The sequence below is a fragment of the Cetorhinus maximus genome, chromosome 22 (assembly GCF_964194155.1).
Source record: "Cetorhinus maximus chromosome 22, sCetMax3.hap1.1, whole genome shotgun sequence".
In the NCBI taxonomy this organism is placed as follows: Eukaryota; Metazoa; Chordata; class Chondrichthyes; order Lamniformes; family Cetorhinidae; genus Cetorhinus; species Cetorhinus maximus.
The window spans coordinates 4,335,918-4,361,631 of NC_135900.1; the positions used below are offsets into that span (position 1 = coordinate 4,335,918).

The following is a 25,714-nucleotide window of genomic DNA, read 5'->3' on the forward strand; positions in this document are numbered from 1 at the left end:
TGATCTTCCTCTGAATGGACAGACCCTTCTCTTCTTTAACTCTTCTTCAGAGTTGTCTCCTTAGTGGTCTAGGCTCCGAGGAATGGTCAAATGCAGCATTCAGGGTTGGTGATTAGCCATTTCTCTCCTAGGCATCACACACAGCATCACTGTGCAGGATGTTCTCTGTCCCCTTAACCTCAGCAAAACCTGTGAGAAAGGATCAGTTTGGTGCTCCTAAATTTTACCAGGTGACGATAGCACCCACTTAGCTGGGGGGTTCTGAGCAGCACTGCAACTCCCAAACCCATGAGCTCTACCACCTTGAAGGGCGCCATATGCATGGGAACACCACCACCAGCAAGCTCCCTCCAAGTCACTCACCATCCTGATTTGGAACTATATCGCCATTCCTTCACTGTCGCTGGGTCAAAATCCTGGGGCAGGGTTTTGAGGTTGGCGGGCGGGCGTGATCGGTGGGGCCCAGTATCGACTGGGGAATGGACCACCGCCCGAGATCAGCCCCCAACTGCGATTTCACGTCGTCGGGCCAATTAACGGCCAGTCAGCGTGAATCGAGCGCTGAAATGCTCAGCGCTGCCAAGGTTGGGGGGGCGGCAGGAGGAGGGTGGGCACCTACGTAAGGGTGGGCACGGGGGGAGAGCGGACTGAAGGCTCCCTGAAGGCAGAGAGCAGCCTCGGGGGGGCGCTGAAGACTTGAAAACAGTTAAATAAAGTTTGTAAAATCAGGAAAAAAAATGTCCGAGCATCGCAATCAGTCACCTGAACCTATACATGATAAAAGTGCTGTCCGTAGGTTGTTTTTTAAATGTAACAGCTAAAACCTCATCTCGCCCTTGGATGAGGTTTCATGGAAAATGCAAAGTCCGCCTGGCTGATTCGCCCGGGCGGACCACGAAAAATCGGAGACAATTACAACTTTAATGACCTTAACAGGTCTCTTAATCGTCGGCGGATGGTGCTCCTGACTTTTGTGCGCGTCTGCCGGCCGAAATATTATGAGTGGGGGATGGCATCGGGATGCTCACCCAGCATCATCCCGTATGATTGCGCGTCCGATTGGGTCGGGCACACGCCCCTATGCCAACCTAAAAATTCTGCCCCTGGAACTCCCTCCCTAACAGCACTGTGGGTGTACCTACACCAAATGGACTGCAGCGGTTCAAGAAGGCAGGTCACCACCACCTTCTCAAGGGGCAATTAGGGATGGGCAATAAATGTTGGCCCAGCCAGCGAAGCTTGCATCCCACAACCCTGCCAATTCCCACTGGTATTATTCCTTTACTTCCTAATATAAAAATGCCTGAACATCAACAAAAAACATATAAGTCAATCTTGCAACCAACAATGTTAAGGTTTTTTTTTATTTATTCATGTGTGGGCATCTCTGGCTAGGCCAGCATTTGTTGCCCATCCCTAGTTGCCCTTGAGAAGGTGCGGGTGAGCTGCCTTCTTGAACCGCTGCAGTCCATGCGGTGTAGGTACACCCACAGTGCTGTTAGGGAGGGAGTTCCAGGATTTTGGCCTAGCGACAGTGAAGGAACGGCCGATATATTTCCAAGAGTACCTGTGATATTAATCTTAACACTTCATTCACACCAGCAGGCCCATTCTGACCACACATGTGAAAACCTAGCCCAATAATAAATGAGTTGAATGTGCTATGTAAAGAAACTATTGTACATAAAGTTATTTCACGCGCTGAACAGTTTCTCAGTCTGCCCACTCTCTCGTTGGGTTTGTGTGCCACTTTTGGATTGTGCTAGACACCTGTCAGGATCAGAAACACCAAACAGTACAAAATAACCCTGAACTAATTAGTACCAAACTAACCACAAGATTTCTACTTACTTTTAAGAGCTTTAATTGCAACTTTAGCGTCGATGCAAAGTTCTTTTCACATCTAGCTCGTACTGGTTCTAAAGTTACAGAAGGATCCTGCCTCAGGTCTGGATCAGACATCCAGAGAGATGTTGTGCCAGACAGCCTGAAAGAACAACTTCCCTTGGAGCCTGTGAGCTGCTTTGCAACCAAGCTAGAGCCAGCTGAAGTGTATGAACCATCCAACACTGTGGCCCACAATCTCGGGACACCCTGGCAGAGAAGCTTGGTAGATGTGAACAAGCTCACATCTCGTCCTGGAAGAGGTTCGAGCAGGCGTAGAGTGAGCAGTGTCAACGGGGAACTGCCTAACTGGACACGGTAGTGTGAATGCAACATGAGAGGCCGGCCTACTTTGGTGTGATATTCTGGGTATTTAAGTGTGCGTGTGTCCAATGTGTGTGCATGTGAGAGAGAGAACATATGAGAGACAGAGAGAGAGAGAGTGAGTGAGGTAGAGAGTGAGGGACAGTGAGAGAGAATGTGAGAGAGGGTGTATGAGAGCGAGAGTGTCTGAGAGAAAGTATGTGAGAGAAAGAGTGTGTGAGAGAGAGAGTGAGAGAGACATTGAGAGAGAGAGTGAGGGAGAGTGACAGAGAGTTTCTGAGAGAGTGTGTGTGAGTGAGAGAATGTGAGTGTGAGAGGAAATGTGAGAGTATGAGTGTGTGACAGGGAAGGTGAGAGAGTGTGACAGTGTGTGTTTATTTGAGTATATTGTGCACATGAGAGTGCATGTGTATAATATGGGAGTGTGGAACACCAATTAACTGCACATTACAAACAATTGATGATCATTCTTCATCTGACTTACTTTAGATAACTTCTTATGTGAAATTTGGTTTTTTTTGCCTTTGAAGATTTATTGTCTGTCCTAATAGTTCTCTCCTATCCTGTCCTGGTCTGTCCTGTCTCTTCCCATTACTCCCAATAACACCAGCTCCTCCTTTAAAGTTCCAAAATCACATTTTTATTTTTGTCCACATGAGACCGGGCAATTTCTTGTTTGTAACAAGTTGTTCATGGTGGGGATGGAAAATGGTGACAAGTGGGCATTTAGTACTGATTAGCTACTGCATTTACCTAGCACTGACAATGGCTTTGGAGGGTCCATCACTTATTGGAGCTTAAAAAACCAAGGAGAGAGAAAATAAGGTTTGCTTTTCAGGTCATATCTCTAAGTTTTATGGAAGGTTTTTTTTTTAAATCTGCCCCTTTTTGCTCATTTAATCTATTCTAAAAGGCTTTGAACCCAGTTATACAGCAAGGGCTTGAGTCCCGATAACAATACTTACCCTGGGTGTCATTAGGCAGTTGGAGAGTAGGAGCATCTTCTGCTAAAAGAAAAGAATTATCATTGGGAAAACACATCATCAGTTTAATTAGATTTAAGATTAAATAGAGTTTTTTTTAAATGGGCAGACCCTTTAAGAAATTTACTCATTATCATCTAATAACTCAGTATCAGACTCACTCATACACTCTCCCTCTCTCACACACACTCACTCTCTCTCACACACACTCTCTCTCTCACACACACTCTCTCATACACTCACTCTCTCTCACACACACTCTCACACACTCTCTCTCCCACACTCTCTCTCACACACACACTCTCTCTAACACACACACACACTCTCTCTCTCTCTCCCACACACACTCGCGCTCTCTCTCACACACAATCTCTCGGTCTGTAAGCATTACCTGGCTTGGAAATAGTTGCTGGGACCTTTGCCTCTCTCTCTGCAAACACACAGTGCGCAAGATACACAACAATTAAATAAAAAATTTGAACAATGTACAGACGTAGACACAAAACAGGCCACACACAAGGATTGAAAGATGAAAATGGGAGTGATGAATATTACAGAAAATATGACACAGACCTGATCAAATCATTTTTTTCAAATGTGGAGATTACATGAGCTGCTATGGTTCAAGGCTTTAGCTCACACCATGAATCTATCAACCAAAATCAAGCCAAGTCACAATTCAAAATTTGTACTGCTTTCCTCTTATTCCTATTTCTATAGTAGGATAACAAGATGGCATGCCTGGCTATTTAATAAAGAGGCATTTTCTCCTTGCTTCATGTTTCTGTTACCCTGGCATCCTTTAGACACTAAGGGGGAGTTCTTTCAGAGGCAGGTTTGGAGGAAGGGGCAGTTTGGAGAATAGCAGAAATCCCTGTCGGGACAGCATCCTGATGTAGCCTCGTCTCCAAGTGGATTTCCCAAGGGCAGGCTGGGCTGCTGGGATCGGTAACCCACTCGAGGGAGGTGGGCAGCCAAACAACATCATTAAGGTTTCAATCAGAGGCTATTTTCTGACATTAATGGAATTTTCTCAGTGTCACACGATCTCCCCACCCCCACCCCCTCCACAGCCCACCCCACCACTGTACCAGGGACCCAGCAACGTTTCAGAGGCAACCTCTTGACGGGTGGTCAGAGGGCCATCAGAGGGAGCTGCAATTCTCAAAGAGGCTCAGTTCTGGCCACGGACATTCTCTAGTCTTGTTATGTCAATCCCAAGCCTGTATGTGAAGTATGAAACTAGGCATGAGTACTTTTCTTGATAATAGGTTTATTCACAGAATGCAGCATTACATATGTCTGTTTCCCAGCTCGCTCTCTTTTTAAGTGCTCTAAGTACTAAATTATGTAATGCCCTTCACTTGTGTAACTTCACAATATAATTAGCATACCATCACGCCCCTCTTCACTTTGATGCCCCTCAAAGTTCTGGCCTTTGTTTCCTCAAACTGAAGTTGAGATTTTCACGAGTACCTTCATTCTGAGGTGCCACGTAGGTCTCCCTCCTCCTCAGCAGCACTCATCCCCCACTCCTGGCATAGCTGCCGGGCAGACATTCCCCCCCAGTGGCTCCCTGTTCCACCAATCGTCATTAACTGGATGGCGAATGCAGAGGTGGCCGATTAGTGAGCTGATTCTCATAAACTTGCAACAGTGGCAGGTTCTTGATGCCTGTGGGAAAACTCAGTCCTAACACTCCCTTATCAAACATTTGTAATGGAGCTATCTGACAAGTGTAGCCCGCTGCATTGTAATCCTATATACCCAAAAGGTATATATTACAGCTTCCAACATTATAACCATGCCCAACTCACATCGCAGTGCAAACACCAGCAGGAACAGGTTGGGCCAAATGGCCTGTTTCTGTGCTGTAAATCTATGTGATAGTTTAAACATGGCACTACATTGAAGGAGACTTTTATCTCCCCATTTCTAATTGATTATATTGTGAGAGGTATAATTTAATTTAAATTTATGTTGTGTCTTCTAACGTCATTCCTTAGGACTGTGAGTGGAGAAACTTAATCCCCTCCTAACCCACTGTCACTACACATAATGTGTTCTCAGCCTATTCATTGTGAGAGTATTGTACTGGCGCTGATTGCAGAATCCATCTGTCTTGTCACTCAGTCAGAAAGTGCAGCTGCACACCACAGATAGATTTACCACGAGAGTATTTGATGCGGTGAAGCCAGTAACCAACGATTCCCAACTCCTCTACATGGAGGTTGGCTTACTTTAACAGCATTCAAGTTCTGGATGAAAATTCTTCATCTGTATGGCTCAGGGTCTAACCTTTCTCTAGATTAGCAGGCTTTACCAATGACACATATACTCCCACGGCAACTCTGCTGGCCCCTCAGACTACATCTTTCTCAGAAGACTCCTTGACCCTCGTGACTGCTTTCCTCAGTGCGGCATCCAGCTACAGATCTTCAAACCTTTTCCTCTATCTCTGCTCGCAGGTTGGTCTCAGAGAAGGAAGGGTTCACTTTAGAGAGGTCCCTAATCTCTTGAGCTACAACGTACAGACATCGGTTTCTTGGCTTTCCCTTGAGTGAGTGACAACTGAGTTCACAAAACCCCTTCAAGGGACGACAAACGATTTACCAATTTAACACATTTCCGCTCTTTACGAATTATTTCTGCTTATTGGTCCCTCTCGGTCACTTTTAGCCAATCGTTAAGTCGAGGATCAGAGAGCAAATACTAATTGGATAATGTCTTTCTTAACCAGGTATAAATTTATGAATCCTTCCGATGGAATGGATAATTTCCCTGTCAAGGTTATCGAGGGCCAAGCTTTAACCCAGCAAGTAACTACTTCATTCTGGTAGAAATAAACTGCTAATGAGATGATGAACAAATTCAATTCAATAGTGAAAGTAAGTAGCTAACATGGTCATCTCTGATTACAGTTAATCACACTGCAGTTATTGGTTAATCCATGAGTTCAGTCAGGAATGTGACACTCAAACATACAGATACTAATCAAGCAGTCGCCTAACCTCCTGCTGATGATGATGCAGCTTTAGTTGTCTGACGTTCACCTTTTTCAGCAACATGTCCTGAAGACATTGAAAAGCCCTTGGAAAGTTAACACAACACAACATACACAGGGACATAACCGATATATACATACATAGATATACACACACACACACACACACACACACATACAAGTAAACATGCAGTAGACATAGTTAAAATGCAAAATGGAAGACATTTAAGGGCATTTTTCCAAAAGACAAGATTAAACTGTCATTCAATTCCAAAAGTATGCATTGTCGGGGATGGACTAACACAGGAGCCTCTTCCCAAGGATCTAAGCTAAATATAATTTCCCCCACCCCATAAAACTAATAATAAAACAGAAAAACTCCATAAACCATTGGATCAGTTTAATTTAAGCATAGCCCATTGTGATAAGATTTGCTTTTATCAATAATGTACTGTATAAGCCAATCTTTGCACACATTTTACTACGTTTTAATGTTTTAATGAGTTGGGGGTAATTGTACAGCAGTGTGTGAATGGTAATGGTGTCCAGAGCCCTGAGAATCCTAATCTGGCTCTGGGATCACCCATTCTAATTTCCAAGATTCACTGGTGTGCGACTATACATACTCGAAAGTAGCATCTTTACATGCAAGCTGAAAACAGAGCAAACATATCCTCACTCAGGTCCTGACACAGGTCATAGGCTCCGCACTCGACCCATAATTTCTCCACACTGCCACACAAACCTAATCTTCCATATATAAAGTCCAACTCTGTGATCCTGGTCAAACCCAGTATATTAATGTCCTTGCTCCTGAGTGATAATACATCTATGCAGAGATCTCACTGACAGCCTCAGATGTGGGAAGATAAGTCTCGGTCTTCACCGCATCTGGTGGAATTTACATCGATCCTGCCCGATTTTCATTCTATTGATTCAGTTGGGCAGGTTCTAGAGGAGGTTGGGAATCCCCTCTGTCAGACTGGCAAACCATGCAGGAAGGCAAGCGGTCAGTGCGGCAGTCTGAGTTGGAGCAGCTGCTGAAGGGAAATCAAGGCTATAATCTCTAAAGGGAGGAGCTGAAATTCCTTGTGATGGAGACAGAGTTTTAAAGGATTTTTGTGACTCTCAGTGAGCGCTCATGTCTGGGCGGGTTGCTGAGAAAGTTCATGGGATCTGTCTTAGTTGTGTCTGCTATTTGATGTGCAGTTTGTGGTTTGTGTTTGACTGTAGTTTGTCTGCTAATTCATATTTACCTCATTTTAATTCTGGATGTTAGAGTATAAGATAGATAATATTCAGTGTTTACTTTGTCGACTCTTGAATGGTAAAATTCTTCTGTTTGTTTAATGGAACCTTGTGGTTTTATTCTCTTAGCAAGTAACTGGGGTTTCAAACTTCCTCTACTTTTTAAAACAAACCCCTAACTGGGTCGTTACAAGTCTGGAATTGGCACAAAGTGGTTTCTGTTTCACACCAATATTAAGGATCAATCCCCCTCTCCAAGCGCTTTCCAAGGAGTCTCACTCCTTTATCCTTGGCCACAGATCTTGCTCTCATTCTGGGTTTAATCTGCAATTATGGTAGGACTGGGATGTGGATGGGAACTGAAACCTCTTCGCAAACCATTGGCTGGTTATCTATCCAAGTGCCTGCTGTAAAACATGTCTGACTTTCATCCAATTGGAGTGATCCACTCCACCAGATCCTGGCCCACAGCTGAAAACAGATATTTGCTCCCTACGAGTTTCGAATTATAATGGGGATGTGATTTTAAAATCTAGTGAACAGACTAGGCTGTCCATAGAACATTGAGACTAAACTTCCTTCACTGTCACTGGGTCAAAATCCTGGAACTCCCTCCCTAACAGCATCGTGGGTGTACCTACACCACATGGACTGCAGCGGTCAAGAAGGTGGCTCACCCCCACCTTCTCAAGGGCAATTAAGGATGGGCAATAAATGCTGGCTTAGCCAGTGATGCTCACATCCCATGAAAGAATATTTTTTAAATCCCTCAATTTTAACTAAGCTCTGCTTGGGAAAACCTGCCCTATCCATTACTGCCCTGCAGAAATTGTCTCCCACTTTATCATTTCACACATGCTTTCTTATTCCTGGGGCCCAATTTTAACTCTGGGTCAGTAAATAAATTTTGAATGGGTTAAAATTGGGCCTAGTCTTTGACTTGCAACATGAAGCCAAAACCGGGGCACAACAGTCTGCAAACCTCAAAGTAACCTGCGTGAGAAAGATAAACCAGGTACATAGTTAGACACAATGAACAGTGATCTGTGCATTCAGTGCAGTTAATGCCCCTTCACTTAATGAAAGGGTTGATTTCCACAGTTTCAAGGTCTGATGAACACTGTGAGGTGCAAAGACATATTAGAAGAGCAAGCAAAGAAACGGTAGAAAAGTATTAACATTATCTGCTGAGGAAAGTGACACCAGTTAGTTAAATGAATTTGGAAGGAATGGTACACAACACGGTATTCTACTCCAGTCCAACTGTGTTTTACTGTAGGTTAATAGTTTCAGTAGGTATACCAGCAGAACAGTATTGCACTAACCTGTACTGTTTGCTGAGACATCTTGCTTTTGTTCTGAAAACAAATTAGGCACCCAATGTCATTATTTTATCATCTGATAAATCCCATATATATTCAAATTGTACTAAATATGCATTAATAAGGTGAATACAACCTACAACCTCACCTCCAGTTACATAGAAACGTACAAGAGCAGAAAAGATCAATTTGACCCAACTCATTCAAACTCAGAACACGTAGCGCTCCGCTGATGTCACTAATAAGCCACCTTCCTCACCAAATTCCTTCCCAACTCCTTCTTAAAATCCCTGATGTTATTATCCCCATCTCCTTCCTGGGAAGAACATTCTCTGCGTGACATTGTTACTTTTTTACAAGGTGTCAGCCATGTGGGTATCCACCTTTCACCTTTGAGTTGGAAGGTCGTGGGTTCAGTTCCACTCCACAGACTTGGGCATGTCAAGGTTGACATTCCAGTACGGTGCTGAGGGAGGGCTGCACTATCAGTGGTGCTGTCTTTTGGTTGTATTAAATAGGCCCAGATCTGCCCTCTCTGGCGGAAGTAAAAGATCCCACCCATGGCACAATTTTGGAGGGGAGTTCATGCTGGTGTCCTGACCAATAGTCCTCATTCAACCAACATCTGATCATCTGATCTGATGATTTTGCTGTTGAGGGATCTTGCTGTGTACAAATTGGCTGCTGCATTTCCTACATTGCAACAGTGACTAGTCTTCAAAAGTACTTCATTGGCTGTAAATGTTTTAAGTCATGAAAAGTGCAATATAAATGCAAATTTCTTCTTTCTAAGCCACTTATACTAAATTCCTCTTCGTGTGATGTTAACCCAGTCAATAACCTACCGAAAAAGTAATTTTTTAAAAACAGATCATTTTATCTGACTTTTATTCAGTGAGTTGTATTGTTTGAAATACATAAAAAGGGCTGAAAATTTGAAACAAAGGACAGGAAACACAGCAGGCAGAATCTTCAGCTCAGCATGTGGGGGTGAACCCCGCACGCCAATGTATAAAATGATGTGCAGTGACATGGGGCGTATGTCCGAACGTCACCGCGCGTCATTCCAAACTTCAGTTCGGCCGGCGAGCACCAGAGTCGGCTGCGTGCCTGCCGAACTGTCAAAGGCCTGTTAAGGCCATTAATGAACTAATTGAAGTAACTGTCGGGGCTGCCCGTCCAACCTTAAGGTGGGCAGGGGGGCAGGTGAAGAGCCCAGGCGGCCTTCGCATTTCTCATGAAACCTCATCCACGGGCGGGATGAGTCTTCAGTGAAGGATTTATTAATGAAACGAAATTTTTTATCAAAATTCATAAAACGTGTCCCAGCTCGTGTGACACTGTCACATGAGGAGGACATGTCTGCATAATTTTTAAAATTCTTTTTTTCAATCTTTCATAACGAAATTAATCTCCAGGGAGATTTCTGATGCGCGCAAGAGAGCGCAGGTCCCTCCTCCCCCCGCCCCCACAGGTAGTGCTAAGGGCTTCCGGGTGTGCGTCACGCTGGGCGGGCCTTAACTGGCCCGCCCGTGTAAAATGGCGGCGCGCAGCTGATTGCGGGCGGTGATCGACGCCTGCACTCGCTCCCGCTCCCGCTCCCAACCAGCCCGCCCGACAGGGAGAAAATTCTCCCCAGCAAGTGGTGAAGGAGGTCAGTCAGATACTGAGATTTTTCTGCTTGTATAGTTATAGGTCGGAAATGTTTTCTGTCATTTGGTTCAGCAGACAGGAAAACCCCAGGTTGGTGAGAACAGGAAACCGCAGCTGACATATGGAGAGAGAGAAACGTCAGGTTAACACTTTGGCCAGAAAATTGGCTTCAGAACTGGAAAACTGAAAGGTGAATTAGCATTTTAGTAGAAGTGGAATATAAGAGGGTGAACAATCAAAAAAACAACAGATAATCCAAATACAAGCTCGTGGGTTGAATGACCTATAAACAGCTCACCAAAATTACAAGTTTGGGTGTCCTTATACACAAATCACAGAAAGTTAGCATGCAAGCAATTAAGAAGGTAAATGGTTTGGTAACCTTTATTACAAGGGGTCTGGAGGACAGGAGTAGGGAAGTCTTGCTGCAACTGTACAGGGTTTTGGTGAGACGGCACCTGGAGTATGGTGTACAGTTTAGGTCTCATACCCAAGGAAGGGTACACCTGCCTTCGAGGGAGTGCAACAATGGCTCACTAAACTAATTCCTGGGATGAGGAGTTTTTCTAATGGGAGGAGATTGAACAGTCAAGGTCTATATTCTCTAGAGCTTAGAAGCATGAGAGATGATCTCATTGAAACATATGAAATTCTGAGAGCACTTGACAGGGTTAGATGCTGAGAGGTTGTTAAGGGGTCTAGAACTAAGGGGGCCATAGTCTCACAATAAGGAGTCAGCCATTTTGGACTGAGATGAGGAAAGAATTATTCACTCAGATGGTTGTGAATCGTTGGAATTCTCCAACCCAGACAGCTGTGGTTGCTCAGTCATTTAGTATATTCAAAACTGAGATCGAGAGATTTTTGGACTCTAGGAGAATCAAGAGATGGGGGATAAGGCAAGAAAGTAAACTTGAAGTAGATGATCAGCCATGATTTTGCTGAATAGTGGAGCATACTTGGGGGGCCAAATGGTCTTCTCCAGCTCCTTTTTTCTTATGTAGAACTGTATGGGCTCAATAGAAGATATAAAAGATCATCACAGTGATGAATGGAAAGGCAGGATAGGCTGAATGGCTACCTTCTATACTGCTACATTCCATGATCTGTGATTCTACAATTCTATGGCGGGATGCCAACCCAGTGAGCTTCTTTGTTCTGGATGGAGTCGAGTTTCTTAAAAGTTGTTGGAGCTTGTCAGAAGGGTTGCAAATGGGACTGAACATTGTCACCTTTGTTCTTGGTATGACTCCAGCCAGTCAGGTGTTCTTCCCGAAATCTGTGACCTATAATTCAATGATCCAATGATCTAGATCCATTGATTCAATGATTCTATGATTCATAAGTTATGATCTTTGTTCAATGATTCTATGATCAGTAATGATTGGATATAAATCATGGTCAACAATTTCCAATGTGACCATTAGGTTAATCATTACTGTGCATAAACCATGTTCTCTACGGTAAATAGTACTCTTAGTGAGAATGTTTAGTTGGTTCAATGTTTCACTGACCTGCAGGTGCTTTGGGTGCTGCTGGTGCTTTGGGTGCTGCTGGTGCTTTGGGTGCTGCTGGTGCTTTGGGTGCTGCTGGTGCTTTGGGTTCTGCTGGTGCTTTGGGTTCTGCTGGTGCTTTGGGTTCTGCTGGTGCTGCTGCTGGTGGGTTTGCTTGACTTCCATCAGTCTCTTTTCCTTCTGCAAAAAAAAATATAAGCAACATTTCCTTTGATTTTCCTAGAAAGGACAAAGTTCACTGGAGTACAAATGCAAAGGAATAAATTAAATCTTACTGAAAAGAGAGACATGTTGCTGAAGCTTCTCGTCTTGCACTCATCAGGACAAATGCAAGAATGCCAAATTTCAAATAATCACAACAATTTATACTACTGGAGAAATAGGTGATGATTGGTTGGCAAGTCGACTCTGATTGGCCAATGCGTTACCGTCAGAGTCGATGAGCTAACCAATCAGCACCCTTTTCTTCAGTAGTATAAATTGCTGTGATTATTTGAAATTTGGCATTCTTGTGTTTGGCCTGAAGTGCAAGATGAAAAATTTCAGCAACTTGACTCTTTTCAGCAAGATTCAAGTTCTGTACTACCAAGCAACAATTAATAAGTTAAGTATCCAACCCAAGAGTAATTTTGCTCTTATCCGTTTTCACAGGTGTCACTGACAAGGCTGATATTTGTTGCCCATCTCATGAGAAGTTGGCGAGGGAGTTTTTTTTTTCTTGAACTGAGTGCTTTGGTACAAAGTAGCACAGGTCTGGGGCTTAGGAAGGATATATTGACCTTAGGAGGGGTGCGGCATAGATCTAGCAGAGCGTTACCAGAGCTCCAAGGGTTAGATTATGAGGAGAAATTACATGAACTAGGCTCGTATTCACTGGATGGTTAAGAGGTGACTTGATTGAGGTTTTTAAGATTTTGAAAGGAATTTATAGGGTAGATAGAGAGAAAGTTTTTATGCTGGTTGGGGAGTCAAGGGTAAAAGAACATAGCTATAAGTCAGACCAGGCCACTCAGGAGAGAAACATTTCTTCGCACAAAGTGGGGGTAGAAGTGTGGAATTCTCTCCCACTAAAAGCAGCAGATGCTAGCTCAATTAATAGCAGGCTTGAGGGGCTGAATGGCCTGCGCCATATATTCCCAGCTGAGTGGTAGCCAAGCCATTGCAAAGAGCGGTTAGGAGTTATTCACTTAGTGGCAGACTAGAGTCGTGTCTGGTCCAAGACTGAGAAAGGAAGGCAAGTCCCCTTTCCTGAAGGACATTAGTAAACCAATGGGGATTTTACAGCAATATGACAACTTCTCCACTAGGGTTTGCAGCCTGTTAACACTCCATAAAAATACCTCCTATAGCATGGTTGGTTGGACTACTGACAGCAGTCAATATCCATTGACCTTTTCACTATTGAAGTGCAGTGTTGGATCAAAAATCTATCAATGGCTAACTGAGTAATAGAGTCATTGCTCAGCAATATTTCATATTCAACAGCGTGGGAACCAGCTCCGGCCCTGGCTAAAGCCTGGAGCACTGATGTTGTAGTGTGGAAACCGTAGTCAGTGTTATTCTAGTTTTAAGGGCTGTGATTTATGAGGGAGCGATGCCACTCAATTATAAATCCCATCCCAGATGGGTGGTAGCAGCAAATTCGTCTTTACTGGTATCACATTGATATTTTTAAACAGTCCCCAGTGTTGCTTTAATTCTCTGAATACTGCCAGCAGGTGGCAAAGAAAATGACTGGGTTTTCCATGGACTTTTGCACTGGCGGGAGATGGTGGTGTTGCGGTCATATTACTAAGTTATTAATCTAGAGACCTAGCCTAATGCTCAGGGTGGCATGTTAAATCCGGTTAATAAATCTGGAATTGAAAATTGGTCTCAATAATGGTGACCATGAAACTATCATCAATTGTTGTAAAAACCCATCTGGTTCACTAATGTCCTTTAGGGAAGGAAATCTGCCACCCTTACCTGGTCTGGCCTACATGTGATTCCAGACCCACAGCAATGTGGCTGACTCTTAATTGCTCTCTGAGATGGCCTAACACGTCACTCAGTTCAAGGGCAATTAGGGATGGGCAACAAATACTGGCCTTGCCATTGATGCTCACATCCTATGCAAGAATAAAGGAAAAAAATCCACGATAATTAGAGAGCCATTTCAGTGCGCCTCTCTCCACAGGAAAACTAGGATCTGAGTGAACAGGGCAAATAACTCAATATTTTCATACTCAAACAGATTGTTACTGAGCAGTACAGAGTCTGAACCAGGTATTGTCAGTTTGAATAGTGAATTCAACACCAAATCAGGCACAGAAATAAAGATAGGGAAAGAAAGATGAGATTAAGAGAAAGAGATAAAAGAGAGAGAAAGAAAAGGTTAACTTTTTAAAATTTTTAATAAGTCTCCAAAAATAATTAAAATTTAAAGGAATGAGATTCCACACTGGTAAGGGTTAATTTTCAGGGCCAGTGAGGTTGTTTGGCAGTAATCAAGACCTATCATGCTGTTAAAAATGTACTTACACAGGAATGAACAAGGTCTAACTTTTTCTGATGAGTTTAATGGGTATCAGTCATGCAAAGAAGGGAACTTCATGCTGCTCCATGCATTTCAACGCTGAGGCTCTTGACGAGATATTGGTGTAACAAAGCTTGAGAAGGAGCAGGGCAACTAGCTGGAAGTAGCTGTCCAACTGATACTTTAATAACGGTTAACACTGTTACCCTCACCATTAGTTCAACAGCAAATTCAGGCCTATCTTCTTCCTTAGGTTAATAAGTTACACAAACAGCTTTCAAACAAGGAAGAATTACGTGACCGATTAATTCAGAACATTTCATTTTGTATTCCCAACTGATGTGGTTAGGTTTTCTGATCAGCCGCTCCTGTGGTGGAGCTTCACACAAAACGAGCATACACTGGGAACCAATGAGTGCACAGGCCACAATTCCAATGGATGGAAAATGGTGGATGGTATTAGCCCGATTCCTCAATATGCGGGAACCTGTGCATGAAATGCGCAAACATGCTCCGTCATCACCTGAAAGAGGGTGAGCAGACACAAGCAAAACTACCAAGTAGATAAAAAGTGATCACTTGAAATTCTCATCCTCGCTTGTTCCTGAAGAGGTGCTTTCATGATCACAGAGGGAGCTGGACTTGTGCTCTCCCACTGGATATTTGACCACCCAAGTCCATTAACTGTCACTCAATCTTGAAGTCACATTTTTAGAAAATGCCCCTCTGGCCCCTCTTTAAAGGAGTCGGTTGCCTCGATACTTTCAAATCTGATCCTTGTGTCTGTTAACTGTGTGGGGAAAATAATTTCTCCCCAAGTCTTGGAGTTTTCAACTTGGACCCAGTGCCCTGTGGGCTATTGTTGTCCTCTTAATAATGACCATAATTCAGGCTCTTAAAGTACTCAGTGGAGTGCTTACTCTGACATGATATAATGGCTGGTGACAGGAGTAGTGGGAGAGAGTGCACACAAAGTATGTGATGACATCATGTCTGGTACCTACTCGACATGAGGCCATCAGCATCACACATGTTGGTTCCAAAAATAGAAAAGAAATAAATCAGCCAGAAGTTTAAGTCTGACATTGAATGATTACAGATTAAATTTCCAGATAGATGCGAACTTTAAACCAGGGATCATCATTAACGAGAGTTGGGTTTTATCCATATTCTCCACTGAACTTCAAAAGGGTAAGCACGCAGGGGCTCAGTTTTCCCACATGGACACAAACTGAATGGAAGAAATTATTTTGAGGAGCTATTCCACCCTTCCCGTCCCTCACGCTAGGTTTCGCCCTCTCCCCTCAGCTACAGGAACAGGGTCTGGGAAGGGTGCTAAATGCTTGAAACATGGAATCCAATCATTCCATAACTCAGGGCTTGTGCATAAATCTCAGTCACTTCCAAAGGGGATTGGCTGATTCAAGCCCAAAAAGGAACCATTAGCTTTGTGCTAGCTCGACAATTTGGAGTTTATTCATCAATTTAGCAAAGGCTGCGTCTCATGAGAATGTGGGTCACGGGACAAAGATGTTCCAGCGCAGCTCGGATGCGCCGACTGGCCACTTTCCGCACCATAACCTTTCTATGGTTCCACGTGTTCCCGAGGACTCGAACGGCAGTGATAACGAGGAGAGGCTGGAAAAGTTAGGATTGTTCTCCTCGGAATGGAGAAGTTTAACAGGTGGTTTAATAGAAGTTTTTAAGATGATGAGAGGTTATGACAGAGAAAAATAAAAATTGACAAGTGGGTCAATAAACAGAGGTTACAGATTTAAAGGAATTGACAAAAGATCTAGTGGGGAGAGGAGGGGAAATGTATTACTCGTTGTGTAGCTCCCAGCTCCTTGCGTAGATTAATGTCACAACACCATTGACATCAACAACAATGTTAAACATGATCGATAATATTTCTGTCAATCAACCACAGTATAGAAATAAAGAGCAGGAAGGTGATTGAATTATTCTCAAAAACACGAATAACCATCAGTTCCATCCCTACCTTCCTGTTTGACTTTCAGTTCAAATTTCACTTTGGATATACCACTAATGACTGCGTACACCACTTCATCCTCCTTTGCTGCATTGTTGACTATGAGCCTGTGTTGCACTCCTTCTGATTTAATCACGTATTTGTCACTTGCTTGAATGTCTTTGCCGTCTCTTTGCCATTTCACTTTGGCATCGGCCTTGCCTGTTTCAGCCACAAACTCTGCTGCACTCCGAGCAGCCACCTCAAGTGTTTTTGGTTTCTTGGTAAATGCCGATGCTACGAGACAAAAAACATTATTGTACAATGATGGTGAGTTGTATCATATCCAACTAAATTCCATTCACAATTTCAAATTACTTGAAAACACTGGAAAATGATCGGTCCCCTAGCTGAGTCTCAAATGCCAAGGAAGGATCGGAAGGAAATTTCCCAGATTTTCTCCCATTCTAAATAAGTTGATTTGCTCACTGATCCTTTCGTAGGAGATCACATGATTTTGAATTATTTACAGTATAGGGTCAGGCCATTCAGTTTAATTCCATCATTATTGATATGTGCTGACAAATCATTAATTTTCCTAGTTTATCATCTTCCACCACATTTACACTGGTGCAAAGAGTTCTGCTTTGCATTGGCTCCTTTCAGGAAATAACTTTTTTGGATACAGTGTATGACTAAGTTGAGACATGACGTGTAGCGAGGGTAGTGAGCTCAGGAGGAATAAGTAACTTTGGATCTCTGGTTCCCAAAGCTTTCCACCACTTACGGGTTTCCTCATCTCATGCACAATGTTCAGCACCATTTGTGACTCCTCAGATACTGAAGCAGTCCATGTCCAAGTGCAGCAAGACCTGGACAATATCCAGACTTGGGCTTACAAGTGGCAAGTAACATTCGCGCCACACAAGTGTCAGGCAATGACCATCTCCAACAAGAAAGAATCCAACCATTGCCCCTTGATGCTCAATGGCATTACCATCACTGAATCCCTCACTATCAACATCCTGGGGGTTACCATTGACCAGAAGCTGAACTGGACTAGCCATGTAAATACTGTGGCTACAAGAGCAGTCAGAGGGTAGGAATCCTGCGTGAAGTAACTCACATCCTGACTCCCCAAAGCCTGTCCACTATTTACAAGGCACAAGTCAAGAGTGTGATGGAATACTCCCCACTTGCCTGGATGAGTGCAGTTCGAACAACACTCAAGAAGCTCAACACCATCCAGGACAAAGCATCTCACTTGATTGGAACTACATCCACAAACATTCACTCCCTCCACCACTGATGCACAGTAGCAGCAGTGTGTACCATCTGCAAGGTGCACTGTAGGAACTCACCAAGGCTCCTTAGACAGCACCTTCCAAGCCCTCAAACACTACCATCTAGAAGGACAAGGGCAGCAGATAGATGGGAACAACACCACCTGGAAGCTCCTGTCCAAGTCACTCACCATCCTGACTTGGAAATATATCGCCGTTCCTTCACCGTCGCTGAGTCAAAATCCTGAAACTCCCTCCCTAACAGCACTGTGGGTGTACCTACACCACATGGACTGCAGCAGCTCAAGAAGGTGGCTCACCACCACCTTCTCAAGGGCAACTAGTGATGGGCAACAAATGCTGGCCCAGCCAGCAAAGCCCACATCCCATGAATGAATGAAAAAAAAATGTCTGGGTCTATTGTAGGCTTATTGGTAGAGATTGATTGCAATTAGCCAACAAATTCATCACCATTGCATCATGCTACAAGGGTGAGTCTTTGTCTTTTTATATTTAGTAATTCCTATCTTCCTACACTAAGAAGCCATAATGTAAATCTGAAGTCAGGAAGCAGCCCAACTCTGCAGGGAGACTCTCCCCAGGCAGGCCCAATGAAATTTACTCTGGATTTACACTACAGCCTTTTAGCATGTATGAGCTGGGAAACTACTTCACAGTAACACCATAACAGCTGTGCAAATACAGCGTCAAGCACAATAGCACAGGCAGGTTTATACTTTGAATAGGTGACTAATTTCCAGAATACAGCATAAAATCTAGCCCGCAAAATTAGTCGACATAAAAATAAACGTTCCTGTACTCGTGAATTGGTTGATCCCTGCAGGTTTTTTTTAAAAAAATCTTTTCTCATATGCCTGCTGACAATCTGGCCAATAACTATCCTCCAACATCACTTAAACTCTTTTTTTACTCCTTCGCGGGATGTGGGATGCAAGGCCTTGAACTGAGTGGCTTGCTGGGCCATTTCAGAGGAGCAGTTAAGAGTAAACCACATTGCTGTGGGTCTGGAGTCACGTGTAGGGCCAGACCAGGTGAGGATGGCAGATTTCCTTCCCCAAAGGACATTAGTGAACCAGATGGGTTTTTATGACAATCGATGGTCATTTCATGGTCACCATCACTGAGACTAGCTTTCAATTCCAGATTTTATCAATTGAATTTAAATTTAACCAGCTGCCGAGGTGGGGTTTGAACCAGTGTCCCCAAAGCATTAGCCCAGGTCTCTAAATTAGTAGCCCAGTGACATTACCAGTGCAGCATCATCTCCCCACAAAAGTATCTGTCCATAATCTCATTTCTGTTGGTGAGAGCTTGCTTTGTGTAAATTGGCTGCTGTGCTTCCTACATTATATCAATGAACAAACTTCAAAGCTACTTAACCAGCTGCGAAGCTCGGAGATTGTGAAAGGAGCTATAGAAATACCAGTTCTTTTTTAACTTTTATGTGCCCACGTTTCTTAAAAAAAATACAAAAGTTTGATTGTTGTGGCAGCTTTTAGTTAACTGACATCCCCAACAAGAGTGAAGCCAATCAGTGTAACCTGACAATGGCCCCGACCCCCCTCTCCCACATTGAATTGAAATACTTAAGCTCAGTGTAACAATATGAACAGTCGCTGGTTTGGACTGACAGAGCGAACGACTGAAGCAGAGACCATGTTAATGTTTAGGAATTGGTTAAGGAAAGGCAGTTGAAGAAAAGGGGCATGTAGCAGTATGGCAACAGGAGCAGATACATGGGATTAAGATACTGTTCATGTGGAGGGTAACTGCCAGCAGGGACTGGCTGGGTCAAATGGCCTGTTTTGGCGCAGTAATTTCATGTGATTCTACCAAGACAAAGCATCAGAATTTAATGTGACAATTTGCACTCCCTTTGCTCTACATACGAATGAGGCGTACAAGATGAGATCATGCATTGTTCCCCATATATACAGTTTATTGCTTCCACACGCCAGGAATAACTTGCGTGAGCATCCACTACTTCTCTACTTATTGATTTTCCTGGATGGGTAGGAGAGTCATTAATGCCTGAGCTTTTGGGCTATGTAGAATCCTTCCATAACTCTAACATCAGAACGCAAAGTCTAACATTGCAGCTTACATTATTTCAGCCTGACACAACTGCATTCCACATATGACATTTTCCTGACTCGATAGCATAGGAAGCCCTGAGTTCCATCGAGCACTGCTCATCCCTATCTATATTTACCCTCCTAACCTTCAAACTGCTTCATAACCTAATAGTCACACAACACCTTTCACACTGCACTTTTCATAGACATCTATCCTTCATTTGTGACTACATTTCTGTAGCAGCTCTCCTGGGTGGCTTTTTTCTCAGATATTGCTCTCATATTTTGCTAGTTCCATGGTCACATTTGCAATGGAGCAACTTGGCTTCATGATTCTGCGTTAAAATACCAGACCAATTTTCTGCTCTTTTCTCCCCTAAGATATCAGCTTTTGTTCTGCAAGGTTCTCTCACAATTTAGAGTTTTATGCCTCATGGTCATTTTGGTCTCTGCTTTTGGAAACTCTCTCCCAATCCTTAAACAGCTTGATGATGTCAAATTCAAGCCTGCATTTCGGCAGTGCTGCAGAACTGCAAAACAAGTAAAAGATACATTAAAAGCAACAGAAATAAATTCAGTTTAAGTTAGTCTTGTGGTCATATGGTACTGGGCTAGTACCCAGCAGCTGTGAGTTTATAATCTCTGTTGTGAAATTCATTTGAGCAAGTGTGGGTAAGCACCAGCAAATATGACAATGGAACTTGCCAGATTGTTGTTAAAAAGCCAACTGGTTCAGTGAAGTCCTTTAGGGGAGGGAACCTTGCTGTCCCTGCCTAATTTGAGCTGTACGTGACTCCTGCATTTTCACACTATGTGTTGGCTTTTAGTGCCCCAAGGGCACGAGGGATTATCCACATCTTACAAACAAAAAAAGAATAATAATTTATGGTGCTTGGAGTCAAGTGCTGAGGGAGTGCCAAACTGTCAAAGGAGCAGTTTTCAGATGCCGAGAGGAGCGGTGGCCGAAGAAAAGCGTTTCCCAGCAATGATCTACGGAATTAATGTAAAGCCGGGAGGGTCATTCCTGTTCTTCCTAACTCCACGGTTTCCAGTGGCAGGAGGGTCAGTATCTAAAAGGCACAAATTTAAGGCGATTTGCTAAAGAACCAGTGGAATCTTATAACATGGAACACTCTGCCTGAAAGAGCAGCGGAAGGAAATTCAATAGTAACTTTCAAAAATGAATTGGATAAATACTTGGAGGGGAGAAAATTTGCAGTGTTAAGGGGAGAGAACAGAAGTGAGGCTAATTGGATAGCTCTTTCAAAGAGTACAGGCATGATGGGCTAAATGGCCTCATTCATCATTCTCTGATTCTCTGACACCACAACAAGGCAAGAAAAAAACAAAAAAACTTTCCTTTCTGCTGGCAGCCTCCAGCGGCCCTTGAGGCACTGCTGGTTAGGCTACCAAACATGCACAATTCCTCGGGACATTTTATTACATTAATGGTTCGATATAAATGCATGTCGTTTATAGCAGACAGGGCTCAGGTTGTCTGTTCTCTTGATTTGGAAATGGCTGTTGGCTCACAGAAACTTAAAGATCAGCCCAAATAAAACCAGTAACAAATGTAAGTGAGATGGATCAGTCGCCAATTCATATTCATATTAGCCGTCTAGAAACCGGTGCCGGAGTTGAGCATGTCAGGGAGTTAAGCAGAGGAAGGGAACGAGGTGCTTGGTTGCTTTTGCCTAAGCTTTTTCAGTCTCTGGGAATTGATACTTTCTCTGTTACAGGAGAAGAAGTTGGTTAATTGGTGAGTATCTGCTAAATGATGAAGGTTGATACTTTTCGAGAGGTGAGCAGGAGAGGATAAAAGGTGTGGATCGAGAGGCCTACCTGCAGTCAGACCAGCGGCGGAGTGACGTCACGAACCACAACGTGACACAAGTGCAGGGAAAGCAGCTGATTGGTGAGTACGATTGGTGAGTATTTCTAGTCTTTAAACTAGAAGTAAGGTCTTTAGTTTGTGTTCAGGTCTCTAGTCTTGTTTCTCTCTTTGTCTTAAAAATAGCTTGTTAAGTATAAGATTGATACTGGTGTAAAAAAAATAATTACAGTAAAGTGTAAGGAGCAGGGGATTCTTCAAGTGTAGAGAGCAGGAATACAAGATTAATTAATTAATTAAATAAATAAAATACGATAGCGATGGCAGGATGGGTGATGTGTTGCTGCTGCAGCATGTGGGACCTGCTGGACACCAAGGTGATCCAGAGCGAACACATCTGCACCAAATGTTTGCAGCTCGAGGAACTTCGGACCTGAGTTGAGGAGCTAGAGTCCGAGGTTCAGACATTGCGCCACATCAGGGAGGGGGAAAGTTACCTGGACACTTTGCTCCAGGAGGTGGTCACACCCCACAGGTTAGGTCATTCAAATTTAGTCTGTGATCAGGGACAGGAGGGTGTGACTGCGGGTGAGGCAGGTAAGGGGATCCAGGGGGTAGCATTCGAGGAGCCTCGGGCCCTGCATTTATCCAACAGTTACAAGTTTCTTGCAAGCTGTGTGGACAAGAGTGGGGACTGCAGGGAGGACAAGCGAACGGACCATGGCACCGTGGTGCAGGGAGCCATTCAAGTGTGGGGAGGAAATAGGAATGTAGTAGTGGTGGTAGGGGACAGTATAATTAGGGAGATAGATACTGTTCTCTGCAGTCATGAGCGTGAGTCCCGAAGACTGTGTTGCCTGCCCGGTGCCAGGGTTAAGGACATCTCCACAGGGCTGGAGAGGAACTTGGAGTGAGGGGGAGGGGGGAATCCAGTTGTCATTGTCCACATTGGTACCAACGACATTGATAGGACTAGAAAGGAGGTTCTGCTGAAAGAATTGGAACAGTTAGGAGCTAAATTAAAAAGCAGAACCTCCAAGATCATAACCTCAGGATTACTACCTGAGCCACAGGCAAACTGGCATAGGGTGAATAAAGTCAAGGAGTTAAATGCATGGCTCAGAGATTGATGTCGGGGGAATGGGTTTCAGTTCATGGGGCACTGGCACCAGTACTGGGGTAGAAGGGAGCTATTCCGATGGGACAGGCTTCACTTGAACCGTGCTGGGACCAGTGTCCTGACGAATTGAATAACTAGGCCAGTAGAGAGGGCTTTAAACTAAATAGAGGGAGGAGGGTTCTGGAGAGGGGATACGTGGGCTTACAAAGCAAAAGGATATGGCAACCTGGCAGGGCAGCTATTTAGATATTGATACCCAGAGTGTGACAGGAAGGGACAGAGTGTACAAACATAAAAAAACAGCAGCAAATAGGGTCAAAGGGGGAAAAAAATGGTAAAAAGGCAAAATTAATGGCTCTTTACTTAAATATATGCAGTATTTGGAACAAATAAATTAATTAACGGCACAAATAGAGGTTAATGGGTATGATCTTATAGTCATTACGGAGACATGTTTATAAGAAGATCAAAGCTGGGAACTAAATATTCAGGGGTATGTGGCTTTTGGAAAGGACAGGCAGGAAGGAAAAGGTGGTGGGGTAGCTTTGTTAGCACGAGATGGAATAAGTACAATAGCAAGAAATGATCTTGGATCAGAAGATGTAGAATCCATATGGGTGGGGGTAAGAAATAACAAGGAGAAGAAGACACTGGTGGGAGTACTCTATAGGCCCCCTAACAGTAGCTATACTGTAGGACAGCTAATAAATCAGAAGATAATGAGGGCATATAAAAAAGGCAGTACATTTATCATGGGTGACTTTAAACTCCATGCAGATTGGGAAAATCAAATTGGCAGAAGTAGCCATGAGGAAGAGTTCATGGAGTGTATTCGGGACAGTTTCCAAGAACAAATTGTTGTGAATCCAACCAGGGATCAGGCTATTTTGGATCTGGTAGTGTGTAATGAGGCAGGTGTAATAAATGATCTCAGAGTAAAAGATTCCCTAGGAAACAGTGACCATAACGTGGTAGAATTTAGTATTCAGTTTGGGAGTGAGAAACATGGGTCAGAAACAAGCAAGAAAAGTTGCCTGGAAAATCAACTGTATAACAATAGGGAAGGCAAATGGAATGTTGACCTTTATTTCAAAGGGAATGGAGTATAAAAATAGGGAAATCTTGCTAAAACCAAAGAAGGCATTAGTTAGACCACACCTAGGGCTGAATTCTCCCCCCGTCGCGGGGGGAAGTTGAAGGGCGGGCGCATACAGGGGCGCTTCTGAAGTCCGCACAGAAGCGTTATACGCTCCCTGTGCGGGCGGGGGGATTCCCAAAATCGAGAGTGTGCTCTTCCGCGCATGCGCACTAAAGAGCGCACTCATCTCCCTGAGGCTAAATGCAGCCTCAGGGAGATTGGCTGTAAATGTAGAAAAGATAAAAATAGAAAAATAAAATTTCCCTTACATGTCCCCTCATGTGACAATGTCACATGAGTTGGGACATGTCCATAGTTTTTACAAAACCTTGGTTAACATTTTTTAAAGCCTACATGAAACTTCATCCCGCCCGTGGAAGAGGTTTCATGTTTTTTCTAGTTCCCGCCGGGGCTCCCGGCCTGCCCGCCAACCTTAAGGTCGGACGGGCAGGTCCTTTAATTACTTGATTGACCCGGTCACTGGCCTCAATTGCCCATTGACAGGTCGGCGGACGTGCAGCTGATTTCGCTGCGCTCCCGCCTTCCTGAAAATTTAAATGGGGCGCGGTGACGTCAGGAATTCCCCCTGACGTCACCGCGCATCATTTTACATGTCGGCGAGTGGGCCCCGCCCCCGCTCGCCGACTTGTAAAATTCTGCCCCTAGAATACTGTGAACAGTTTTGGTTCCCTTACCTAAGGAAAGATATACTGGCATTGGAGGCAGTCCAGTAAAGGTTCACTAACTTGATCCCGGGTATGGAGGGATTTTCTTATGAGGAGAGGTTGAGTAGGTTGGGCCTGTACTTGTTGGAGTTTAGAAGAATGAGAGGCAACCTTATTGAAACATATAAGATTCTTAGGGGGCTTCACAGGGTAGATGCAGAGAGGTTGTTTCCCCATGTGGATGAGTCTAGGACCAGAGGGCATAATCTCAGGAGTAAGGAGTCACCCATTTAAGACAGAGATGAGGAGGAATTTCTTCCCTCAGAGGATAGTGAATCTGTGGAATTCTTTACTGCAGAGGGCTGTAGAGGTTGGGTCGTTAAGTATATTCAAGGTTGAGATAGACAGATTTTTAATCAATGAGGGAATCAGGGGTTATGGAGAAAAGGCAGGAAAATGGAGTTGAGAATTATCAGATCAGCCATGATCTCATTGAATGGCAGAGCAGACTCGATGGGCCGAATGGCCTACTTCTGCTCCTACGTCTTATGGTCTCTTACAGTTGACAACTTAGTTATCATAAAAAACGATAAGGTTAACCGACACTCTATCTGAAGAAGGAGAAGGCGTTTCCCATGTATCTTGGCCAATACATCACCACCGTCAAAAAAGGAAACAATCAGATTAATCAGATATCAATTTGATTTCAGTTTATGCCACAGTTGTCTGTGAGTTTGTCCATATATAAAGCAACTGCTCTTCAAACCAGAGAACATTTGACATGAAATGTAAATATAACTTGTAGTTGTAAGTGTAGGGAGACAGCTCAGTGTCAAGTGCTGTATTGAAAGAAATGGTAATGTAATGTCAAGTTTGAATTGTTACATAAAGTACATTTACAAATTGTATGAATCATGTATATTTTTGGAAGTGCATGTTATTATAACATCAGCCGCTACTGGACAAGCATCAACTTGGTGCAAGACGCTCTTTTGTCTGTCTGGGGCTTTCTGGTCTTCCAGTGTCATGAGCTGCCCATGACTGAGTGTTGCAGACTGGCACATTCCAAGGTCCAGGATGACATGCTGCATCAATCACCACTAAGGCTCACTGGGGGAGAGCCACCATCTAAGGCTCTCTTGCAATAGTACATAGAATC

The 25,714-nt window shown here is 43.7% G+C and overlaps 1 protein-coding gene across 1 annotated transcript in view; it reads right to left on the reverse strand.

The window, feature by feature from the left end:
• The window catches only part of mybpc1 (myosin binding protein C1), a 129,353-nt gene that overhangs the window by 93,736 nt on the left and 9,903 nt on the right, over positions 1 to 25,714 (reverse strand). The window contains exons 2-7 of the mRNA XM_078568552.1: positions 16,435 to 16,719; positions 11,933 to 12,040; positions 8,769 to 8,801; positions 6,203 to 6,262; positions 3,583 to 3,621; positions 3,174 to 3,215 (exon numbers count right to left, since the gene is read on the reverse strand). Coding sequence (XP_078424678.1) covers positions 3,174 to 3,215; positions 3,583 to 3,621; positions 6,203 to 6,262; positions 8,769 to 8,801; positions 11,933 to 12,040; positions 16,435 to 16,719 — 567 coding nt within the window. The remainder of the gene's footprint in view (positions 1 to 3,173; positions 3,216 to 3,582; positions 3,622 to 6,202; positions 6,263 to 8,768; positions 8,802 to 11,932; positions 12,041 to 16,434; positions 16,720 to 25,714) is intronic.